At 38.4% G+C, this 25,263-nt stretch overlaps 4 protein-coding genes across 6 annotated transcripts; 2 read left to right on the forward strand and 2 right to left on the reverse strand.

The window, feature by feature from the left end:
• Positions 1–7,796: 7,796 nt before the first annotated feature.
• LOC128860760 (tuberin) lies at positions 7,797–18,599 on the reverse strand. The gene is made up of 17 exons (XM_054098485.1): positions 18,373–18,599; positions 18,182–18,303; positions 17,875–18,126; positions 17,669–17,805; positions 17,427–17,601; positions 14,377–14,583; positions 14,151–14,301; positions 13,357–14,093; positions 13,051–13,297; positions 12,504–12,929; positions 12,238–12,437; positions 11,899–12,179; positions 8,683–11,086; positions 8,442–8,585; positions 8,207–8,377; positions 8,044–8,139; positions 7,797–7,976 (listed from the first exon to the last, which is right to left on the reverse strand). Exons 1-17 carry the CDS (start codon positions 18,443–18,445, stop codon positions 7,854–7,856), a joined length of 5,946 nt encoding a protein of 1,981 aa, XP_053954460.1. The 5' UTR covers positions 18,446–18,599; the 3' UTR covers positions 7,797–7,853.
• Positions 18,600–19,970: 1,371 nt separating this feature from the next.
• LOC128860764 (alpha-endosulfine) lies at positions 19,971–21,910 on the forward strand. 3 transcript variants are annotated; one of them, XM_054098490.1, is made up of 4 exons: positions 19,971–20,045; positions 21,119–21,208; positions 21,283–21,399; positions 21,462–21,910. In XM_054098490.1, exons 2-4 carry the CDS (start codon positions 21,143–21,145, stop codon positions 21,633–21,635), a joined length of 357 nt encoding a protein of 118 aa, XP_053954465.1. In that variant the 5' UTR covers positions 19,971–20,045; positions 21,119–21,142; the 3' UTR covers positions 21,636–21,910. The 3 variants fall into 3 exon arrangements, with proteins under 3 accessions (XP_053954465.1, XP_053954464.1, XP_053954466.1); XM_054098489.1 differs by lacking the exon at positions 19,971–20,045 and adding an exon at positions 20,052–20,367; XM_054098491.1 differs by lacking the exon at positions 19,971–20,045 and adding an exon at positions 20,428–20,612.
• An 896-nt stretch (positions 21,911–22,806) lies between these two features.
• Positions 22,807–23,949, forward strand: LOC128860763 (viral IAP-associated factor homolog). The gene is made up of 2 exons (XM_054098488.1): positions 22,807–22,991; positions 23,106–23,949. Exons 1-2 carry the CDS (start codon positions 22,986–22,988, stop codon positions 23,820–23,822), a joined length of 723 nt encoding a protein of 240 aa, XP_053954463.1. The 5' UTR covers positions 22,807–22,985; the 3' UTR covers positions 23,823–23,949.
• On the reverse strand, positions 23,848–25,236 carry LOC128860762 (tubulin polyglutamylase complex subunit 2). The gene is made up of 4 exons (XM_054098487.1): positions 25,032–25,236; positions 24,766–24,933; positions 24,158–24,711; positions 23,848–24,098 (listed from the first exon to the last, which is right to left on the reverse strand). The coding sequence occupies exons 1-4, from the start codon at positions 25,099–25,101 to the stop codon at positions 23,937–23,939; spliced, it is 954 nt and encodes a 317-aa protein (XP_053954462.1). The 5' UTR covers positions 25,102–25,236; the 3' UTR covers positions 23,848–23,936.
• Between the last annotated feature and the right edge of the window lie 27 nt (positions 25,237–25,263).

Below are 25,263 nucleotides of genomic sequence, written 5' to 3' on the forward strand. Positions count from 1 at the left end.
CAAATCGAGTGGATTCACCTAATTTTTGAAAATGCTTACTTTCTGAGAATGAGCTGATTTTGAAGGAGTTCATGTTTTGCAAAGAAGTAACGTTTAACAAAGAACTAAAATAGGGAGAAAGGTTAGTTAGTCTTCATTATAAGAAAGCTGGGATTAACGGAACATGTTTCCAAAGAGCCTGGCTGGATGAACTGTCCAGAGCACGCAAATGTCTACGCCGACGTCAAGAAACTTTTTCACAAAATAAATAATGTATCAATTAATTAAAAATTTACTAAACAAATTCAAAATGAATAATATTAAAAAGCCCTCTAAATATTTATAATGCCAAATAATTTAAATAAGTAGAGGTGGTTTGCCCAGTGGTTAGTAATGTAAGAATAATCATGACTTTTGGGTCAAAACTCCAAACTTAGGTAGACAAATCGTAGTAAAGTAAGGTCTATGTTCAAAGTTTATTTTCAGTCGATTAAATTTACGGTGAATCCGCTTCTTCTATGAAAGTAGTCATTTTTTGCTTAGGTACTTTAATATTTTCAGCCGCCGTAGCCGAATGGGTTGGTGCGTGACTACCATTCGGAATTCAGAGAGAACGTAGGTACGAATCTCGGTGAAAGACAAAAATGAAGGAAACGTTTTTTCTAACAGCGGTCGGCAGACCTCCGAGTGTATTTCTGTGTACAATTTTATGGTTTTCTTTTAAAACCAGACTTGGCAGTTTCTGCTAAAAACTTCTATTTGTATCATATATTTCTATATACACATAAATATGTAAATATATTTATTTAAAAAAATGTATTTACATTCAAATATCAATTTAAATTTATTTTTAAGCCGTTGCCATTTAGGTAAAATGTGCATACGATTTCCACCAAAAGGGATTTAATTATTTCCACTTTCTCCCCCTTTAGTGAGGTAGTGTCAAAACTGGAATGTCACAAGTGCGCGAAACCTTTAGTAATTGAATCATTGATAAGTATGACTGGTGACTAAGAATAACTGTCAAAAATGTATACGTTTAAAGGCAGGCATCTTGAAAAGTATTTCGCTATTCATCGAAAATGCATTAATAAAACTTATTCTTATTTTCATACACTTATGTATGTATATCATTTGCTTCATTTCTTATGTACTATATGCCCTATCAGCGTATATGCCCTTTTCCATGCGCTTTACTCTAAAATTAAATGCTTCAACAAACACACAAATTTGCGCATACACCCCGCGAACACTTCCGAATCAATAGCACATCAACACTCGGACCAGTTTTAACTATATTATTTTTTTTTTTTAATTCTTATATTTTTTTATAAAAATGTAGCTCATTGCCTAGCAGCAGTTTTGTACAGGCAGGTTCTGTAACTCACGAGCGAACTTCCATCCAGTTGACGAAAAATTTCAATGATTTACAGAACCTGCCGAAACACCCAACTTTAAAATTTACGCAAAAATGGAAATATTCCACAACCTTTTCACCACAATTCCCCACTATTTAATTAGAATGAATTAGATAGAAATGTAGTATTATATTGAGAAAATGCGTAAAACTGTCAAGGCAAACAATTATAAAAAATTAACGCGGTTTTTCAGCAACTGCAAACTTGTTCTTTATTGCACTAAAATTGGACAAGTTAAAAAACTGCATACCAACAGTTTTTCTAGAAAATCTAATCGAAACCATGGCATTGTGATGAGGAATGAATTGTGTGGAGTTCCTCTAATTTTTGTATTATGTTTGAAAATTGGATTTCTATGGGTTTTTGTGCTGTTCAAGAAAATTAAGAAGAAAAAGAAAAATAGTCAAAACTGCTACAGATGTGCAATCATTCGTTGCGGAGTGTGTGTATGAATATATTTACATATTTAAAATATACCGGTTTTCAAGAATATGAAAGAAAAAGCGAACGAGAAAAATATCGGATGTTTTATTTTTTTAGTTTGGCAGATCATTTCGAATTATCGCCTCGCCTTATGAATCGAGCGACGATTGTGTGTGCCACTTTCGATAAAAGCTTTTCTCGTGCGCGAAAGCAATCTCGTATTTGATACGAGGTTCTCACTTTTGGTTAGAAAAACTCATCACGTGTCTGATACGAGGTTCTCATTTTGGGCAGAGAAGTAGGATCTCGCCTTCCACACGTTGTTTTAAGGGAAAGGGTCAAATATTCTTTTACATAACAGTTGGGCCGCTTTGTTTATGCAATGCTCTTGAGTACCTAAAATGTCTTTCATAATTTTAGAAGTACAAAACCAGTCAGTCAAAAACACAAAAATTGTATAAAAAAAAATATTTTAATTTTAAGGAGTTTATGCGCTTTAAATATTTTTAAGTTATCAGCCGTTTGAAGTCATTGAGCATTCTGAAATCAGTGAATATTTCTGGAGGTAACAAATAAAACTTAATAGGAAATATTCGATGATTTATTTGTTTTCTGCAAACTCTTTAATTTAAAATTGTGTCCAGTAAAAATACGCGTACGGCATGTAGAATATTTAAAACAATAAATTTACTTATACTACTTCATTCCAAATATACATCAGTGAACATTTTCAAGTTTCAAGGATTTTTGACCAGTGGTCACATGAAATGTATTCACCGCACGACTTTTCTACATATGCGTATGTATATGTATCTACCCGCATAACTGTATACCTATATATATATGTGTGTATGTATGTATGCTACTATGATTACTAAAGTATTATTAAGTATGGATGTAAGCTAGAGTAATTCCAATTATTACTTGTTAACTTACGTGTACTTGACTATAAATGTAAATATATTTTTGAAACTGTAAAGAGAACATCAATTTATTATTAAGTACAAAGTAGAAATATATGCATGCACAATAATCAAATTGTATGTATGTATACACATAGTTATATACGAACATATGTTTAAGACGTATCTGCTTTCCCCATATAAGTTAAAATTATTTCTCTTAAAACGCAAAAAAACTAATTAGTTCTCTCGTTGCCTGTTTCGAGACGCCGCATTTTTGATGTTGATGTCTTATACAACAAACGCTACAAAATTATAAGAAATAATCATTTACGAGTTTATTGTTTTTTTATCATAAATATTAGCTCAGCATTCAGCTTTGGCAACTGGTAGTTAACTCAGATTTTATGCTTAAAAATTTGCAGGCAATTATAATTCATGTTCGTGTAATGCCTTCAGATATTTTGTTCTATGAAAATTTTTTGGGTAATTGAGTATCAAAAACTTAAAACACCATACGAAATATTGCTTCGGAAACAGCAGCACTGTTCGCACTTTTTTGCTTTAATTAACCGATTCGACCTCAACATTGCCCGAGAGCAATCGCGCATGCTTATGGGCTTACCATAAAAAACGATTTAACTTTTACTTTAACTTAACATTTAACTTTTTTCAAACTTTTGTAAGACGTTTTTAAATATGCAATTTTTCCAATAACTATAACAAAACTGAAAAGTGAGTAAATAAAATAAGAGAGCCGGACCTAGAAAGCTATGGCTTGATGCCATCGAAAACTTGAAAGTTCGTAATTGGAAAAATGTAGCAAGAGAGAGAGTGAACTGGAGGAAGATTGTTGATGAAGCTGTGGTCCACCACAGACTGTGAAGCTTATAATAATAAGAAAAAGTAAATGAAATATTTTTCAGCAAACTTTGAATTAAATATTCATTCTAGGAAATACTATTTCGAGCAACTCGCATGTCTATGACCATTGCCAAAACTTGCTCACAAGTAATTTTGTATTCCCCGCAAAGAGATGGCGCGCGGCGACATGAAACTTGGTGTATAAATAAAATAAATCGTCATCGTCTTATATTACAAATGGAACAAACATTTCAAGTCAATGCACAAAGAACCGGTATCGATAGGGTTAAATATAATTCAAAGCTATACAATTTAACGTTTTTCATGGGTTTTTGAGAATTCGAATGCATCTTTCAAAGTCTAAATATCTTTCTAACTCTAAATCCTTCTTTCAAAAATTTCAATTCTATTAGACAATTTTGAAATTATGAGCTTCTACAAACATAAAATTCCATCAGTTTTGCGTTCACTTTTCGTTTTGTCGGTATTCACTTTTGACCAAATTGCCGAAAAAATATATAACTCTAAGAAGCTTCCAAACCTTTTATGCGTAAATCCGCAGATATTGAAAATTTAGGGTGTACAAGTAAATCATTTAGTTGCATATAGTTTGTATTTGAAATAAAGGCGTGGCAAAAGTTCTAAAAATATTATATAGTAGAAAAAATATTGGATTCATAAATATTATATAACGAGAATGTAATGTGTAATTATGGAATACTTATCATTAGACATAAATTTGAAATACTATCAAATGGCGTCAAATATAAAAATATACAAAAATGAAAATATAGAATGTCTTGTCATACAAAAAGATTCCTAAATAAAGGTAAAGCTGACGGAGGGAAATTTCTATTGAAAATATAAAACATGCTGGTAAATTTGTAAGAGTTTTTATTCCAAACAGATGGGGCATCTGCCAAATGAGGCGCACAGGATATTTTGAAATTTTATTTGGTTAATCTTGAGCAATAGAATAAGCGCTCACATGCGATCCGACTCGACGATTTTCTCCGAACTATTGGAATGCTGAAACGGAATCGCTGGAATCACCACTTTGCCGTTGAATTCGTTACTTTATTGGGTATATAAACAGCACTGTTTTTTTTTGTTTGGCTCCCTGCTCTGACTTATCACATTAGTACCAAGAACTTGTAATGAAGAAGTATGCCTAGAACTTTGTTTTTACACCTCCAAGCGGATGTAGCAGCAATTAAGAAAGCAGTGGATTGGATGCTTACTTCTGTAATTACTGTAAAGGACGTAAATATCTACTCAAACAGGCAAGCGGCAATTAGGGCCTTGGTCTCATTGTTTGTGCGTTCGAAATTAGTCGGGGAATGTTCGACTTCTCTCTCAACTGCATCCAAATACTTCGATATTAGGCTCTTCTGTGGTATAGAGGGAAACTGCTGGGCTAATGAGCTGGCTAGCAGGGGACCCTTGAGACGGTTTCTTTGCAAAATGAGAGGATTCGACAGATACTTCTGGCCACGGGTAGATTGGAAGCGCTCGAGGGAATCTCTAAGTCTATCGAAGCGACAGCTCTTGAATTTGGTGGGCATTGTCCGTTAAATGTCCATGCGATAGGGAATGCTTCAAGTCCTTTCTGCAAAAGCTCTCTGGAGGATGAGTTGGAATCATCTCAGTATCTTCTCAGCTGCCCTGCTCTCATCGAACAAAAATTTAGACATAGGGGCTCTCACTTGTTTGCTACACCTGAGCCCCTTTTTCCTGTTTCCACCTATTTGGTTCTTTTCCTTCTTAAAATTTATTGAGTGTTAACACCACCATATAAAATAAGTTTATACATTTTTACCTTTCGGTCGAATACACTATGTTTGTTATAATGCTTACCAACAACCGGTTACAACAGTGCAAAACAACCGGTTACACTGCATCCTCCGGGCGACAGAACCAAACGCCGTGTTACCAAAAGGCTGCACAAACTGACGAACGACAGTGCGCCACTTACTTTCTCCGGTGATGAGGTTCAGGGGGCCATCAACAAGTCGAAATCATCGAAAGCCATTGGCCCTGACGGACTAAACGCGCTGATGCTGAAGCATCTGGGACCCCTGGGAGTAGGATACCTCACAAGGGTCTTCAATTTGTCTCTGGCCACTCTCATCATCCCTGACAAGTGGAAAGCAGGGAGAGTGGTCCCACTATTGAAACCTGGGAAACCCGCCAACCAAGGGGAGTCTTATCGGCCGATAACTCTCCTTTCCCCAGTAGTGAAGACACTTGAAGCCCTCCTACTCCCACTCTACACGACACACCTGGCCCCAGCCCCACATCAGCACGGATTCCGACGAGGGCACAGCACCACCACGGCACTCACCGCATAAACGCCCAGATAAATCGCGGGCTTAACCAAAACCGCCCCTGCGAGAGGACTGTCCTAGTAGCGTTGGACCTAAAGAAGGCTTTCGATACAGTCAGCCATTCCACGCTACTAGATGATATTTATCAGTCGACACTCCCGCCAGGGCTGAAGAGGTGGTCCGCGAACTACCTGAGCGGTCGGCACTCGTCAGTGATTTTTCGAGATCAAATGTCAAAGCAGAGGAAGATTAAGCAAGGCGTACCGCAGGGAGGTGTCCTTTCACCCTTGCTTTTTAACTTCTACATCTCGAAGCTCCCCCAACCACCAGCGGGAGTTTCCCTGATCTCATACGCTGACGATTGCACGATAATGGCGTCGGGCAATGACATCGATGGCCTGTGTTCCAAAGTGAACAACTACCTCACCGACCTTTCTCGCTTTTTCACTGCGAGGAGTCTCCAACTTTCCCCCACCAAGTCCACGGCGACCCTTTTCACCACCTGGACAAAGGAGGTCAAGCTGTCCCTTAAGGTAAAAGTCGACGACACACCAATTCCGACTGTCAATAACCCCAAAATTTTGGGTGTAACCTTTGACAGCTTGCTCTCCTTCTCTACGCATACAACCGCAATTGCCACTAAAGTCCAAAGTCGCAACAAGGTCCTGAAATCGCTGGCCGGCAGCACTTGGGGCAAAGACAAAGAACTGTTGCTTTCGACATTTAAGGCAATTGGCCGGCCGGTTCTAAACTATGCTGCGCCTGTCTGGTCGCCTGGTACTAGTGATTCGCAGTGGACAAAGCTTCAGACATGTCAAAATACCGCCATTCGGACAGCGACCGGGTGCCTCCTGATGTCACCCATACAACATCTACACAACGAGGCACAAATGCTCCCAGTTGCGGAGCACAACAAATTGCTCAGCAAGCAGTTCCTGCTGGGGTGTTACCGCAGGTTTCACCCCTGCAGACACCTGCTTGAGCCTGAGCCGCCTCCCAGGCACGTCAGGAGACACCTCCTCGACTACGCTGACGAACTCCAGGACAAAACTGACCGAAACCTACTGGACCGGACAGTATTTAGACAGTCAATAAACGACATTCACCGGGAGACCGTTACCACCTTCATGAACTCCCGTCCTGTGAATGCCGTAATTGGAGTCCAACCACCACCTATTGCAGATGAAGAGCTCCAGCTTCCCCGTGAGACTCGTGTAACATTGGCACAATTACGTTCTGGATATTGTAGCAGGTTAAACTCCTACTTATCCAGAATTGACCCCGACATACCAAACACATGTCCGGCATGTGAAGGTACCCCGCACGACACTAACCACCTCTTCACATGCCCCCTCAATCAGACTCATCTAACCCCCCTCTCCCTCTGGACCCAACCTGTCGAAACAGCATGTTTCCTGGGCCTACCCCTAGATGAGCTAGATGAAGACGACCGATGATATACTTACACTGACAGGGCTAACTATGCTATTAAAACAACAACAACAACAACAACAAAACTAGAATTTAAGTAAAAGTTGGTTATCATATTTCCAGCTAGACATACCCCCATAACCAAGACACCAGTTACCGACTGTAACAAGACACCGTCCAAGCTAGGAGGATTACCACATTGCCGTGAGTCGAACTCGGTTATAACTTAGAATGACTCACTCTATACCTCTAGCGAAAGCCATTCAGAACTTTTCAGGACCCTTAATATTTAAAGTTTGTTTACAATGAAAAATCATGTCGCCACCCCCTAAAACTATAGGGGGAAATAACCAATTACGTAACAATATTTACATCAGTCGGATAAATTTCCCTGTAATAGCAAACGTTTTCAAGGATATTTCCGTTCAAGTAGAAAAGTTAAATGCCAGTTATGTGGTATTATTTCAGTAATAATTATTGTTTCTGTATTTGTTTCGGCTTTGATAACTTTAAGCGTACTTAGTAAAATCACGATTGGTGTTTTGATTCTTTAAAGGATCGTGTGTATGATCATCAACGTCTGTGCCTGAGGATGCCCCACTTTGGTGCTGGTTATTTTGTTGTTCAATTAACTGAAACATAATTTATTTAATACTATTCTTAGACGAAAAAATATATAGGTATGTGTATATATCTCACCCTCGTACGCAGCCGTTTGATTATTCGTAAGCGCTCCAGCCAATTTGACGCATAGGGGTTTTTCTTTTGTAAGCTTTGATATACTTGGGAGGCAAGCTGCAGAGAAAAATATAAAATTTTCTGATTGTGTGCATTATTTTCGATTTAGTTTGAATAAATTTACATTCGCATGCAGTGCTAGCTGTCGAGCCAATAACGGTGCGCTGTGATCCGACACTATTTTTGGTTCAGGATGGCAGACAAATTTGGAAATCTCAGGACGCGCTTTCACATAAACGCGGTTACTATTTAGTTCTAGGGGTTCTACAATAACACAAGCGTAGTTGAAGTGACCCTGGAAAAGAGGATGGCAAATTGTCAGCATAAATTATTAGTCATATTTATTATATAATTCATACCGAAATCATATTTAGATTGTATTCCTCCCCACTTTCATTATAAACGATCTTCACAAAATCATTACCGATGTGCTTTTTCTTTTCAATGCAATTAGGATCTTTCTGCAAATTTGTCGGCATCAGAGTAGCGACATGAAAAGTTACCTTTAAAAAATAAATACCAAAATGCAGATCGGTTAGAGATGCATAAAATAATCAAAGTAAAGCAAAAATTTATTGAACGTTGCTAGAAGATATAGACCTGCACAATATCGTCTTTCCACACGTATGTGAATTTCCCATCTGCGCCACCTCTGTCCAAATTAACAAACAAATTTTTCTGCTCCGCTTCCTTCAGACTGACGAGAGTGCCGATATTGCTCAGAAACTCAATGTACCGCATACTTCCGTGCGAATTACGCAGAATTTCTACCACATTGTTGCATTGCCCTTGCCCTACATAGAGTACGCCAATTTTATGTGTCTCAAAGGGCGGCGCCAAGTCTAGCACGGTCAGTACGTTTGTTTCTTCCGGTGGCACTTTAATGGGCACATCCGTAACCTGCATCTGACCCGTATGGTAAAGCTGCATGAATAGAAAACTTGGGTTCATACAGAGCTTAGCATTGACAGACGGTTTCGAGTTATTGTTGAAGCTCCGGAAATTGGAAGTAGCTGGCCGAGAACGACCATTCACCTCACGAACTACCGAAATGGTCTTAGAACGACCTCTCATCATGTCGCCATTACCATTTCCGTAATCACCTCCGCCACCCCCGAGGTAAGAGGAGCCACTCGTGATATTTGCGTTGCCTCCACCACTGCTGCTCGATTTAGCGAGTCCCTGATGAACTGTAGTGGGTGCGTTCGTGAAAGTGGCAATCTTCTGGACACCACCGCTGGGCTGTTTGTCAACTCGTGGCGATTGCGGTGATGGTGCAGCTGCTGGAGAGTGTGGTGGCTTTGCCGCAACTTTGTCTACAGCAACATTTAGTTTCAACGAGGAACCAGATGTAGACTGCTGTACCGGAGTAACAGGCACGCTGGCGCTTATACTAACATCGTCTGCTGAAAGCTGTTTCGGGGGCAGAGCCATAGTGGCAGTGTTACTAACTAACAGCAACTGTACAGCTGTAGTGGCAGGGTTTGCCGCAGATTTTGCAGCGGGCTTATCAGCAGTCCCGCCTGAAGATGCGTCTGTAGATTCATTACCAGTTTGCGCCTGCGGAGGTGTGAATCCCGCTATTTCTTCTGGAATCGCTTCGCAACTGACACGCATATCTTTTGTATACTGAACGCTCTTTTTCTTTTGCTGCTGTTGCTGTTGGAGCTGCGTTTGCTGTTGTTGATGCACCTCCTCAAGGCCTTGAAGACTTGCAGAATATTTGCTACCTTTTACCTTGGATGTATCGGCTGACAAAGGCACTGGCTTTACTGTGAGGAAAGTCTGCCGCCAGCTGGAGCTCATTTCCGGGCTTGAATTGACACGTCGCACTGGATTTCGTGCGCGCGACAATCCATCTGTGAACTGCATCGTATCATCGTCCGCTTCCCCATCGCTTACGCTATCGGCGAGTGCTTCTTTGCCACCTGCGCGCTTGCTCGCAACGGGTTTTGGTATGTCGATAGCAGCAGTGCTTAATGATGCTGCAGAAGGCGGCATTGTTGTTGACGATGAAATCTCCTCTTGTCGCTGAAGCGCACGTGCCTTAGTAAAAGCGCCAGTTTTGCACTCTTCTGACCCAGATAGTGCGCTTGAGTTGGGCTGTACTGATTCATCAATATCTGCTGCCCCTATAGCTGCTACGGAAGCATTCGCAGCCCCAATTACAAGAGCTTTAGATGGTTGTTGTCCAAAATCCAACATCGCAACAGATTCCTGTTGCTGTTCTGGCACCAATGCCGAATGCACGAAATCAGGTCCAAACACACCGCCATGAGCTGTGGGTAGAAAAAGTGAGGTTATGTTGCTAAAGGGTAAATCCTGTCCGAAACAATCATTTGCTATGGGATTTTGAATGCGCGTAATCCAAGAAATATTGCCCGTAGGTCGACGTATCAAAACTTCTGCCCAGCCAGTGCAGGAACGGATACAGGTCTGCTGTTGAACCGGTTGCAATTGCGTCGGAGAAGCGCTTATACTCGTCGTTGATAGCGAATGGCCCCCCAACAGGGAAGTGGTGCTGCCCGTAACGACGCCTGCGCCACCTTCAGTGGGCTCTGGATTAGAGCCACGTCGCGATAGGACCTCGAGCGAGGCAGTAGAGCTGTTAGATATTTGTCGTTGAGTTGTGGCAGTGTTAGAATTCACCGCTGCCGAAGCAGATGAAGAGGACGAGGTGAGGTCAGTACTGCCAGCAGACTCGTTTCCACTACTGTACTGAAGACTGGCTTTAGTATAACGACGTTCGGTAGTTGAAGGAGCGGCTGAGGATTGTGTATTAGTAGTTTCCGGTGACAAAGGCGCTGTGCTACTCGAATCGCTTTTACTTGTCATCAAACTACTGTTACTGAGAGGCAGTTTACCCATTTGGGAGCAACGATCACAAAGCCCATTGCGTATAGGCGCAGTTGGACAACCAGAAGTGGTGATTGTAACCAAATTATGACCAACAACCCATGTCTGTGAGAAGCCGTCTTTCAACAGGTATTCTACTGCGGGTAGGCTATAATGTAACAAAACAGAAATAAAGTTATACAAATGCTTTGCAGTAATCGCGTAGTTGTAGGTGGTAAAAAGTTAAAAATAAAATTAGTTAGGCATTTTTTTACCATTATTTGTTGTTGTTGCTTTGTACTTTGCTGAGGACAGTGTTCTGAGTCAGTGCTACCATCGAGGTCATATAACGGCAGGCTAAAGAAACGTGGGGGTAAAGAGAGAGGCGTAGACATGTGAAGAGGTGACTAGTGTCGTACGGGGTCTGTACACATTTCGGGCACACGTTCAGAATGTCGGACCCAATCAGGGTGAGGCTGCCCAACAGAAATTGTTGCTGAGTTTTACATTAGGCTCCTTAACCAGCGAGATGTTCGGGCGCTAACCCGTGGCTATTTTAAGTTAATGGTGTACTGGCCTTGGTTGTTGCTGCGCATTCGATAATGGTATTTGGGGAATGTTTGTGCTGTTACAACAAAAACAACACCAGCCAAGGCAAGAATTACTCATACGTTCAACGTAGGATTTTGGAAGGTCAGAGTAGGAGTTTCAATGTTGCTGCGTCGTGCTCTTGGAGACCGTGGAGGTCATTTGGTAAGTATCTTGCGATAGGCAATGACTTAACTTTTACAAAGGTGGATTCATCTGTTTAAAGAAGTGCACCAAACTGAAGTTAATCTGCGTTGGCATGATTGGACTCAAGCCTAGTGATAGACGACAAATAGTAAAACAGGGTAAGATCGTCGAAACAACAGTCCCCTGTCGCGTAAAACTCAACTCAGTTTGTTACGCAGAACTGATATTATGATAATATAAGCTTACCGCTTCGGTAACGCCGAACACGGCGAAAATGTATGCCTAGCCAGGAAGTCTATGCAAGTCTCCGCCAACTCTGCATGAAAGCTTTTTAAACTATCGTTGATTGGTGGTCGCATATCAGATCCATTTCGCACACTTGTATTCCGACTTCCACGCTCCGTCAAACTGGTGCTCCGTTTGCGATTCGATGAGTCCTCGTTCAAACTATTAAGATCTTGGCGCTGTATGCTATGCTTAAATTTATCAATGTCATCGTAAAGCATGCTAGCATTGGATTGAATTGACTGAAATCACAAAGCATTCAATTTAGTTGTAACTAGCGATTCACCTGCCAACACGTACCGATATTATGTAGGTGACAAAGTTCTTGCGCATTTCCAGTTTGCACTTTAGAAACCAACCAGCAATGACGTGATGAGCCAGCGACACGGTATAGTGGTCATATCGATTCGGCTTGGTATATGGCAAGGAAATGGCAAACACATACATATATTGGCGTGGTATGAAGTTCGTAAAATATTGGTTGGGCATACGGCTTAAAACTGCAAGCAAAGAATAACGAAAAGAAATAAACTATTCACATCGCATGAGTCTACTAATTACATTACTTGATAAAAATTCCAAAACAGGTATAGCAACCATAGTTGTATCGGACATCTTGCTCATCTGCAGCAAAATATCAGCCAAAGTTCGTGTCAATGTATCTGGCATTTCCAGGATCATAGTTGTTAATGTATTGATACAAACATTTGCGGTGCCGGAAAATATTCCGGAGCAAAGTGCCAGTATTAAAGTATTAATTTGATGTGAGGATAAGCTCTGGTGGTATATAACCAAAGAAGCAATCGCGGGGAGAAATAATGCGTTCACTTCATCGCTGGTGGGAGTGTAGCTGAAGTGAAGTGTTTTGTTGACATCTTGAAAAATACGGAATAGTGACACTGCCAAAGCTTCAATGTCGTTGCCTTGGATGAGAGCTTTATTGCATAAGACTTTTGGTAGCTCCTTGATAACCAGTTGTAGGACTTCATAATCTACAGGCAATGCAATTAAAGTTATACAAATAATAAAGGTTAGAGCATACAAAATGTCCCTTAGATATACAGTAAATGTATTTCAGTCAGTAAATGTATTTAGGCACGTTTTTACACTCACCGCGTTCTAAATCTAAGCATTTAACAATAATTTTACAGGCTTTGCGTATAGATATCGTTGTGAAATGTGAACTGGCCCCTATGTCATGTGATGTTAATGGATGTCGCGTATGTTGATGTCCTTGCGGAGGTAAACTCGAATCTATGCCCAAATAGGCACTAAACTTTATGCTCTCGCCATTGTCAGGATCTGGATAGCCAATATGATATGAAGCATTAGCACGGGCACGCAGGATCCACTTGAAAATCTATAACACATACCAAACTCCTAGAATTAGAAGAAATACCGGGAAAATCACTTAGTTACCTTGAAGCGTACAACGCGCGCATGCTCAAATACTTTTGCACGCTCGTAATGCTGCTCTAAGTGGCCGATCAATATATTAAAAATTTTGATGGCGTGATTTGACGGCAAACGATGTAGTTTTATAGCGAAAATCTCTATTAATCCATGCACTGCCGTTACTACATCCAATATATCAGATTCACATTTAATCATTACTTCCCCAGTGCTAGGCTGCTGGTCGAATGGGCGATTAATAAGTTTCTCTAATATGTCCAGCAACTCGCCGCACCGTTTGGTGTCACAGTGGCGTGCAAAGCCAACCAAGGCGTTTGCAACAGCCACTCGTATTTCCAAATCAGCTTCGTGTGCAATTTGTGAAAAATGAGGAATAACGACGCGATCAAGTATCTCCTCTTCGTAACTGAACCGATTTAAATCCATAATGCGTACTAAAGATTGAATTGCCTTAAGGCGCACATTCGTGTTAGGCATTTTATAGAAACGACAAACAAAATCGTTAAGTACTTGCAACCATTGCGGCCGAGTGGCAGTTACTTTTGCCGAACGATACTCAATAAGTTTGAGCACAGATGCCTCTTTGCGGTTTTCCGAAACGCGTTCGATTAAATCATAGATGCGATTGATGTTTGCAAGTATCGGTACTTTATCATCGTACAGAAGTTTTTCAATGCAATCGATGTTTTCATGGAAATTGATTTGCAAATTGTGCAGACGATCTTTGTTTATATTTATACGCTCTATAAAAAGAAGATTATTACATTTCTTGAAATGCTTTATTGTCATAAGTTTCCCACCATAATACTCAATATTGTCCACAATTGCACTCAGTGTATCGCAAATGCAATCCCATATAATTTCCGGTAATTCCGACTTGTAGTAATTGATGACACGTCGCACGCTAAGTATAACTTCGAAGGTCACAATTACTTGCCTGCTATCCAGTGCCTACAGAATGAGTATATTTTGTACGCCCTCAAAAGCCACCGGTGTCATATAGAAATATTGGAAATATGTACTTACATGTAGGAAACTGGTGAGGACAGTAGACGCGTAAAACATTGGTGACACTTGAAAAACAACATTCGAACCGAAGATGTTCATATTAAGATGAAAGACTGCTCCACGCAGCAATTGTTGGTCTGCATAAAGGCTGCGGTCGTTAAGAATATTGCACATCATTTTCATGGAATGATAGCCCAGCTGTGTTCCCAGCAGATTTTTCATGATCTAAACGAAAATAAGATGGCTGTACAAATACTTACTCGTAATCGTTGATAATCATGTGTTTAATTTTTGTAATTCAACGAAGGTCGGGATTCTCCAAACTATTACGTGAATGCTAAAAAAATCTCAATTGGCCATATATATGAAAATATGACTAAATGATTTGCCTCGACATACACAAATATATACATAGAAGCTATAAAATTTGCGACCAAGATTTTTAAAGCAGAAATATCTCAATAAGATGCAATAAAGCAGTTATGAAAATACTCTCAACGTCGAAGTCACCAACTGGGATAGGTGGAATGAGCAAACGAGATAAGCAAATCATACGAAAACCTTAAATTCAAATTCTAAAAGCAACGCAAATCTGCAAGATAAAACTACTACGGACAAAACGAAGTTCGAAAGCATTCAGAGTGCTCCTAATATAATATTTTGAAAACCATGTTCCTCTGCAGAATGAGTCAAGTATGTATACCCTGCTGTTGCAATACTGTTTGGCTCGGAAGCTGTTGGATGTTACAGAGAAACTAACTGATAAAATAAATAAATAAAATAAAAAATTAAATAATACCGATTCACTTGTGGCATAAAAGCAACGGTAAATATTGCAGACGTTCAGAGAAATACGTCCAATGACTACGGGTGGAAAAAGCAAAATTATCAAATGGTATCGATACTATTGACAAATTATTTATTAATGCACACAAGCTCTTTATAATGGCTGTGTCTCTAATAATCGTAAGCTCGCTGATCAATGTAAGCCAAATTTGCAGACCAAAGCTAGTTGACCGAAGGAAATAGCAAGTGAGTAAAATAAGAAGGAAAAAACCCCAGTTTCACATAGATATGTATACACATAGATGTTCACGTTCGAAGAAAAAAGTATGACCATCCTTCGTATGTTGTTTCAGTCCCGAAGTGATATCAATCCTTGCAATACGGGATCTGTCTGGGCCCTTGTTCCAAATTTAGAGGACTGCCACAACTTCTATCTTTGTATTAATGGAATAGCGGAGAGACTTACTTGTGCTGCCTATTTCTACTTCAATACAAAGGAAAAGTGTTGTAAAATTGGCGAGTGCCAATCGGATGTTTCCACATCAGAGTGCAAATCACAAAGCGTTCGTCGCATCAGCGACAACTGCGTCGCCAGTTATCTTCCGGATTTGAAAGGTATTTGCCTAATGGCTCCTTCTATGACCTCGAAAGAAAGAATCGGTCATGCAAGAAGTGTGCAGCCAGTTTGGCAATAGAACTGCCATTTTTCAGTCAGCTGCAGATGAATAAGATATATCTTTGTATGTGTTTGGATAGGCAAGTATTCACTAGACGTTGTTCAAATGGGTCTTATTATCGCAGTTTTGTCAGTGGGACTCCTACTTATCCAGAATTGACCCTGACATACCAAACATATTTCCAGCCTTTTCACATGCCCCACCAAACCCACTCATCTAACGCCCCTCTTCCTCTGGACCCGGTGATTTACACTACACTGACAGGGTTTAGTATTGCTGCTACAACAACAACAACACATTTATGGTGCTGAGGAAAGTAGAATTGGCTGCATAACAGACCAAAACACTAATTAAATAATTCGAAATTAATGGAAACTTAGCAGAAAGTTCAGATTCGACATCTTAAATGAATCATCTTCATATATATGTATACAATTCTTATTTCAATTAAAAATATACATAATGGCAAAGCATAAAAAGTTGGTAGCTGAACCCATGAGAATGATACACAGATTTTCTAAAATTATATATATTTGATAGACACATACTACAAAAATTATATTTGAAATGCTCCTAAACAATTAGTGCCACATATTGACTATATATAATTTCTGATGACTATTTGCTACTATCTTTTACTATTCCGAGTAACTTTTTCTGTTACACCACCTGTTAGCTTGAAAGACGCCCAAGCCTAAGTGAGTAGAGCCAAATAATTTTATATTAGCCAAGTAGCGGTACTGGTGGATATTGCTCAGTATTAGTTTTTTTCATTTGTTAAGGGGTTATACGCAGTTATGACTTTCAAAAAAATCGATGTTTTTTTATTGCATTTTTGTAATGTACATATATTCAAAAGTATACGCACGAAATTTGAAGTAGATCTAAGCAATACTTTCGGAGTTATACCTAAATATGTAGAGATGCCTCGGCACGTTTTAAGGTAGGTATGGAAACTTTAAACGTGTTTTTTTCAAATCGGCATTTTTCAAGTCGGTGTACACGATATCTCGAAAACGGCTTGTTTGATCGGTCAACCGTTTTAACTCAATCTTTAAAGATACATTTTCTAGTAATTAATCGTTCCTTTTGTAAATCTGATACTTATTTTCCATTTTATAATCAATTTACGGCCAAATTTTAACGTAAAAATCGAAATCATTTTTTTTAAAAGCTGCCATTTTGTGAAAATTCACTATTTTAATTACTAGATAATCTAATATATTAACAAAATTTGTTTGGTTTTTTGATTTCAGATAATCCAATCCTGAGTTACGATGTACACCGTAAACCGTCTTTTTTAAAGGAGGTTCCAGAAATCGCCTGCAGCGCGCTCTATAATCAACATTTTCATAAATAAAAAATTTTTTTACGTTCTTGAAGGATGCTTTTATAACCGCCAAAAATTTTCAAATTAAAATATTCTGAAGTTTCTTCAGGATAAATCCTTGACAACCCGTCTTTCATTTGCTTCATAACTGCGTATAACCCCTTAAGGCTTTAAAATACTTATGTACCCGATAACTCAATTAAAGATCTGAGAGCAGGAATTACAACACTAATCCTTAGCAAAATATTTAGTATGTATGGCTAGAAAATGCTCACCTTCCATGATGCCGGGCAGTACGGCGAATGATTGACAGTACGGCACAATGTAACAACGCATTGCGCCAATGGTTCACTTGGGAATATCGTGTAGCACATAACCATTTCAAGAATTGTTAGACACTGCAGACCAATATCATCTTCTTCAACAGTACAACTCAAATGGCAGGCATTTCTAAAAACAAAAAACACAAAGCAAAAAATTTCGCACAAATACCAAAAATTTCTTCAATGATACATACTGTACAATGCCAACGACAATATCCTTGTCCAAAAGAGAGGCGTTAAATTTTATTATGTTGCCCAAAATATCTAAATAAGGCCGAAGTAACCGAGCTTCAGTTATTGCTGGAATCCATTGCAGCATAAATTTACCAATCTGTTGGAAATATATATATTTTTTTGTATTATTTGGAAATTTTTAGTTACTTGTATATTTTATGCTTACCTTTTCTTCAAAATTTTGAATATCTTTGCCATTGTCAGTTAAGGCATCGAGGAGTTCAAGACGATGTTTCAGGTCTTCTGGAACTTCATGATTTTGAATAACAAGAAAAAAATGCTGGCGCAACAAATTCAAATTTTTATATTGGCTTTGTATTAGTTTTTTGTAAAACGTAAGCGCTATTTGCCGGCATTCCGCTGGCTTGTTTGGTATAATTAAGTCCTTTGTAAGTGTCCAAAGCTCCGATATGGAAGCCTATAAACCAATACTGATTAGAAAATGAAAAAACTAGAAAATTGGAAAATGTTACCTCTTCTAATTTCATATTGTGCAATTGCAGCTCAGACAACGTCTTGCAACGCTGTGCCGTAGTTTGTTCCGGCCGTAACTCACGTTCGATTTCTGGACGCAGGGAACGTTCGCTGGCCCCTCCTAGAAAGCGATATTTAGCGAGTTATTAAATAAATTATACATTCCAGGGTTGATAAATAAAAAAGATACCTGGAACGCCCTTTGCGTTCTTCATGAAGAACTTGAACTTCGACTTCGAAATTTCTTTATCTTTCGTATTCATCTTTCTTTACTTAATTGTTGCCTATTCGCTGCTACTTTTACAGTTAACAAAATATGCACACTATTAGTAAATTTTCAAGATTTTCACGACGGCTCAACGACAACCACCCAAAAATACAAACAAATTCACCAATATCAAACATATGACGAACAAATGACAAAAGCACATCAGCTGTGATTTGTTTATACTTAAGACTTTTAGAGTTCACCGCCGATAAGGGTTATAACATACCGCCATCCAATAAAAACATTCACTTGCCTAGAGCTCAATTAGTGTATATTTAATTGACGTAACTTCCCGAACTTAATAGTTTTGAAACCCTGTACTATGGAAAGCTGTGTTAGTGTTAATTGTTTTATTTGGTCAAATAAGTTGAGAGCCTAGGCCAGTCCACACAAGGTAAGTTCGCTATTGTAGCTGTTTTTAATTCTTTCTTGAATATTTGAACCAAATTGCAAAAGCAAAATACTTGTAGTGTTGCTACTGCTCTAGCGAAGTCACCTCTTATTCATTCACCTTGTTGAGAGTCTATACCTTCGATTTTATAGTTCTTAAAAATAAATGTGTGTAAAAATTATATTTGCAAACCAAAACACAGATATAAAGAAGATATCAAACAAAATATTGAGGTGTTGAGTAAACGTTGCCAATATCTGAAGCTAAATGAGGTTAAGTAAAGTGAAGTCTGTACAAACTGAACTTTTAGATCCAATTACATGTGCCGTATCTAGGGGGATATACTGAAAGTGGCTTTGCCAGAGCAACAAGAACATTTTCATGTATTTCGTTTTTGCAATTTGATAAATTTACTTTCACAATTTCAATGAGAATATAGACAAAAGGCAGCAACAAAGATGTAGGACATTCAACGCACCAACCCCAAAAAAACATATCAGCTGTTCTATTGAAGTCACCGTGAGTGGATTGCCTTTCACGGTTGTTTTCGGAAATTCGACTTCTTTCGACATCGAAAATCACGCCAACCGTAATGCATAATCGTGTTCTTTAATACTTTCATTTTCGGTTGATGGAAAAACTATATTCGAATTTCATGGTTTAGCGTATTTGGTGTTCTGTATTTCGAATTATCGTAAATCCTCGTTAGAATAAATCTGACGAGGTATTGTCGGAATTGGTATGTTTTTGTTCATTCGCCTTTAATTTAGAAATGTCAGTGAAACAGAATGACGGAAAGTTGTTTTTGAGTTGTGAATGCGGAGTAATTTTATTATCTCTGTCACTCATTCGCAAGGCCGATTGAGTACTAATAGTGGTGCCATTCTGAAAAACAATTACTTTACATTTCGCGACTTTGACAATTCTAACGCCGGATCCCTTGCCAATAAAATTCGGAAAACGTTCTTCTATTCTTTTACCTTGACAGTTCTAATATAAAAAAATTTGTTATTGGTCGAATGCAACCACCTTGAATAGATTCGCCTTGATATTATCGTTCATGATCCAAACACCCAAAAAGGGTGTACGCCCCAATTATTTATTTTTTGATCCAAGGAATGTGGCAAGGCCAGAGTAACTCTCCATTCAGAATACAACTCTGTCTGAAAAAAGCCGATTTGTATTTTACGGAAAATTTTTTGAGGTAGATCCTTTTGTTTGCAAATAATTTTTGAAATTGTGGTGCGGAAGTTGTCAGATATTAGCTGTGGAAATCTCCGACTTTATTAGAAGAGAAACTCAATAATTAGAAAGTGGCAGAATCGTCACTTGTATTTTTTCACGACTTCACTTGGTTTTCATTTCGTGCATATTCAGCGACTTTGCTGTTGGTTTTTGCATTTGATTGTCACCGATTAACGGAGCACCCCAAAAAGCGGCAGTCGCAAGTTGCACGAAGTTGGCGAACAAGGGGTGTAAAAGGAACAGAATTAATCAAATAAATCAACGAATTTTACATCGTCCAGGTATGGCAAAAATACCATTTCAATAAATTTGCTGGATTAATTTCGTACTTTTGATGGCATATGGTTTTGTTTCAATTTGTGCAAAAGCCGTAGTCCTTGTGCCACTTTCCAGAGTGTGAGCATTTAATTTGAAATTGATAATTTCCCGCAGAATCATGGCGAAATACATTTAAAATGGATAATTTGAAAAAGAATTAAGAAAAACCAGCCGTGCTCTACTAATATTTCGTCTGTTGTGCGAAAAGGTTATTAAATGCAATGAGATCAATATAAATGCATATCAGATGACAGAAAATTTGAAGAACAATCATGAAGTATCATATGTATATATTACTTAATAAGAGATGAAAAGTAGTCTATTTCTGAAAATGTCGCAGTACATCTCAAGAAGAGAGTTACCAATACAAATATTTGCACATAAATAAACACCTTTCAGCCCAAATACTTATATGTACATATTCAATTACACTCACTTTTAAATTCGTAATGGAAGCATTATATACTACGTACATAAATTAATAACTAAATAATCTACATAGTATGTAACTCTTGTTTTTTAAGTTGAATAAATGTTCTTTTTTCTATTAATATTTAACCTCATATATGTTATTTTGTCTAGAGATGTAAGATTTTCCCTAATATACCTTTTTTTATTTTTTGGTTTGGAACACGACTTTTAGTAACTTTCAATAAAATAGCAGCTATTGTTATGCTATTTTTTTTATAAAATATAAATTGTTTCTTTTTGCAGCAATTTCGTTCTCGTAAAACTATCATGAGTACTGCAGAAGAAACCAGTCAACCGACAACGCCCCAAGATTCATCTGATTCACAAGATCAGGTAATCTCATTTTGAAGATATCTTTTATGGAATAGCTTTTTACATGAACTCATTTGGTTGTTTGTTTCCAATAGGCAAATCCACGAGAGTTAGAGAAAATTGAGGAGGAAAAATTGAAATCGAAGTATCCATCAGGGTTACGCGGGCCTGGCGGTCATTCAGCTTTTCTGCAAAAGCGTCTACAGAAAGGCGTATGTATAACTTACGTATTATGCTCAACTAAAAAAAGTAAACAATTGTATAACAATTTTAGCAAAAATTCTTCGATTCTGGTGATTATCAAATGGCAAAACAGAAGGGTGGCGGTGTAAAGCAAGTTTTTGCGAACAAGGTAGCCACGGGCGAAGCAATACCTACACCGGAAACAGTGCCTGCGCGTAAAACCTCGATAATACAGCCTTGTAATAAGTTCCAAACGACGAGTTAAATGAATTAATAACTTGGTTATAGTGCTCAACATTGCAGAAAATTTATTAATTTGTTTCATCAGCACTATTATATTATACTTTTAATATTACTATATTCTGATCTGTCCTTTCCCAAACTATAATGGTTATGAGTAGTATAGAGAGAATCAAACCAATTCTTATAATTCATTGTCTACGATTGAAGCTTCACTTATGTAAACTCATTACTTTTTGCATAACTTGTCTGTTGATTGCGCCCAATGGGTAAGAGTTAAATAAAAACTAAGTTCTTTAATTTTGGCGCAATTATATTTTTTTAACACACATATTTGATTTGTATCTGGTTTTAAGTAATATTCAAATATCGGCTACTAAAAGCGATCATTATGTTTATATCGAATGCAATTTTCGCGCCAAAAACTTCATTTCATTAGTCAATGTGCACATCTAAAATTCACTTTACTTAAAAATATATTCTTGGACGTCATTATTTAAAACAAGAATATATTTAAATAAATTCCAAATAGGTTTGCTTCCGGGCACCATCCTTGTTATTGAATGCTGTAAGATATTAAGGTGGAATAACGACTAAAATGTAATAAATGAATTTCGAACTAAACGATTTCCTTTTGGCTGGTTCGGAGGCTTTTGCGTTTTAAACTAACATAATAAACACAGTTAGATCGTCGAAATAACAGTCCTTGGTCGTCTGAGATCCCACCCCTTGCACTACGTAAAATCAGCTGCTATAGGAATAACTCCAGCGTGTCGAAAACTAGTTTAGGAAGCTGCAGAGTTGTCAAAACACCACGCTAACGACACTCAGTTAAGGAACGTAATATGCTGAGTGAGCAGTTTCCTTGGGGGATTGTTACACAGGGGTCAGGGTTGACCCGCTGAAATCGAGGTGCATCGTAGACACATTAGGAGCCTTCTCCGTAACTCGGAGACAACACTTACAGGTATGCGCCTTCTATGGCAAGGCTTAGTAATGCCGCTACGACAACAACAATAACGACCTTAAAAGTGGCTATTTCTATTCTTAATAAAGGAGCCCAAACCATTCTTAAGTTAACCTAATATACAATTAAGACGTATCTAAAATGTACCGTAAATTGTTTTTGCCTGTATAGTTTTAAAGCCAATGGTCATATTATCCATGCTATGATTTGGCAGCACTGTCGCCTATGAATTTGTGCACACGAAAGAGAAAAATGTAATTTGTTCATTGCAGATTAGTCACAGAAGTGTTTTTCCTCTATTTTGTATTAAATCAATATTAGTTTATTTTATCATTATCATTAATAAAAGCGGTATCACTTTCTATTATTTCATATAAGCGATACTGCATAAAATAAAGATAATAAAGAATGCAGGTGAGTTTAGCAAATTCTGTCAAAAAAATCATATCCATATACGGGTAAATTCTAAAAATATCTCTTCAATCCATTCACTTAAATACGCTTTTTTTTAATTATTTTTCTCTACAGGACCCCAATGAAGATACTGAATGGAATGATGTACTCCGTGCTAAAGGTATTCTGCCACCAAAGCAGAAGGAAGCTGAAATCACAGAGGATCAAATACAAGCTATGTTGGACGACGCCATAAATAGGCGCACTGATCTAAAAGTTGGAGAAGATGGCCATTCCAAGCCAATTGACGACATGACACTGGATGAATTAGATGAATTGGAGGATTCAGAAGACGAAGAAGTGCTGGAACAATACCGTGAACGACGTATTGCAGAAATGAGAGCGTTTGCTGAAAAAGCTAAATTTGGGACGGTGCGAGAGATATCGGGTCAAGACTATGTAAGCGAGGTGACAAAAGCGGGAGAAGGTATTTGGGTGGTGTTACATCTCTATGCCAACGGCGTCCCACTCTGCGCTCTTATACACCACCACATGCAACAGTTGGCAAGTCGCTTCCCACAAGCGAAGTTTTTGCGTTCCATTGCAACTACGTGCATACCAAATTTTCCGGAAAAAAATTTGCCAACAATATTCATTTATCACGAAGGCCAGTTGAAGAAGCAATACATCGGTCCCTTAGAATTACGCGGCGAGAAACTCACGCTTAATGAGTTGGAGTTTTTATTGGGAGCAGTCGGTGCGATTCCCACAGAAATAAAAGAAGATCCACGGCCGCAAATTCGTGACAAATTGCTTGCTGATTTAGAAAGCCAAAATATTGATTTCTACTAAAGGAACAGTGCTATACTGTTTGTACCCTTTGCACTAATTGTAGATTAAATAAAATATTTTATATTTATAGTAAAAGCGTTATTAATTAAGTGTTTTACAATAAAAAAAATCTAATTATTTTCTTGAAGATTCGGCTTTCGTAGTACTTTTCGGTTTAATTCGAAAAACGGAGGTATCGATAATATTGTATGGGTGTTCCGGGGCAGGATCTACTGGGCGTCCGCGACGTGGCTCATAGTCCTCCAGCAGATGTGGCGCTAACAGCATAAATAATTGCTAATAGCAACGTAAAGATAGACGAAGGAAATTAAATATTTTCAAACGACATTTATTACCTCTGTCCACGAGGGTAGTCCAATGTTGGAGAAACACAGTTCCCAATATGGTAGACCCAAATGGGCAATTGCCATGCGCAAGTATTCGCTGAACGTATCGGATAGGAATATCCACTTCTTTGCATTCAATTCATATAGATAGAATTTCGGATTGTTAAAATTACTTGACTCGTAGAGCATACACACTTTAGCGACGTTATTAACGCTATTGAGTTCGAAGATTTTGGTTTTTGTTGTTATAATAGGCAACGTATTTCCCCAACGGTCTTTTCCTGGTGCCAAAGGCACAGCGTTAGTACTAGCTCCTCCAGTTGTTGCAGCACTTGAATTTGTCACGGATCCATTTTTACTGGCAAATGCCGATTCTCCAATGGCTGTTGCCACGCCATCTTCTGCACCTGCTTCGCTTGTTGTACAACTAACAGCTGGCGTTATAACTCTGGAACTAGAGGCAGTTGAGTCCGAATTAGTGGAGGACTCAACATTCTCACGCAAAAGAGAAATTTGCTGAAGGTTCGGGATATGAATATACCCTACACGGCGCAAATCGTCAGCTAACGGATGGTAAATTTAATATTGGATCAATACAAATTATTAAGAAGTCATACGTGCGTACTGATAACTCCATTGTATTAGGAATCCATCTGTGGACAAGTAAAATTTTTTCATATCTTCCGGTAAATATACGGTATGACGTTGCTCCCAATTAACAACCTGCGCTTTTTCGCATGGGTTTCGAGGCACACAGGAGACATCACACACGCGCGGTATTTTGGCTTTAGTTATAAATATGCGGACATATAAGTACATGTACATTTTTCAATAAATCAAACAAATAATGGGCTGCGTTTTAAGATTTTTTACTTAGACTTACCAAGTGTCCGCATTAAGCCCAATGTCAAGTGGTCGTAGAATATATCCTCTGGGATAGGTTTCTTTGCCATTTTTAATTTAACAAAAGTATGTTTGAAGAGAATATTGATCAGTGTAAAATTATGTAAATAGCCATGTCAAGTTGCTGGGTTACTGTTGCTTAGTTATAAATGCACGTTTATGGTATCAGTGAAGGAGTAACTCAAAGAGTGAATATGAAAAATGTAACACAA

The sequence above is a fragment of the Anastrepha ludens genome, chromosome 4 (assembly GCF_028408465.1).
Source record: "Anastrepha ludens isolate Willacy chromosome 4, idAnaLude1.1, whole genome shotgun sequence".
NCBI lineage: Eukaryota > Metazoa > Arthropoda > Insecta > Diptera > Tephritidae > Anastrepha > Anastrepha ludens.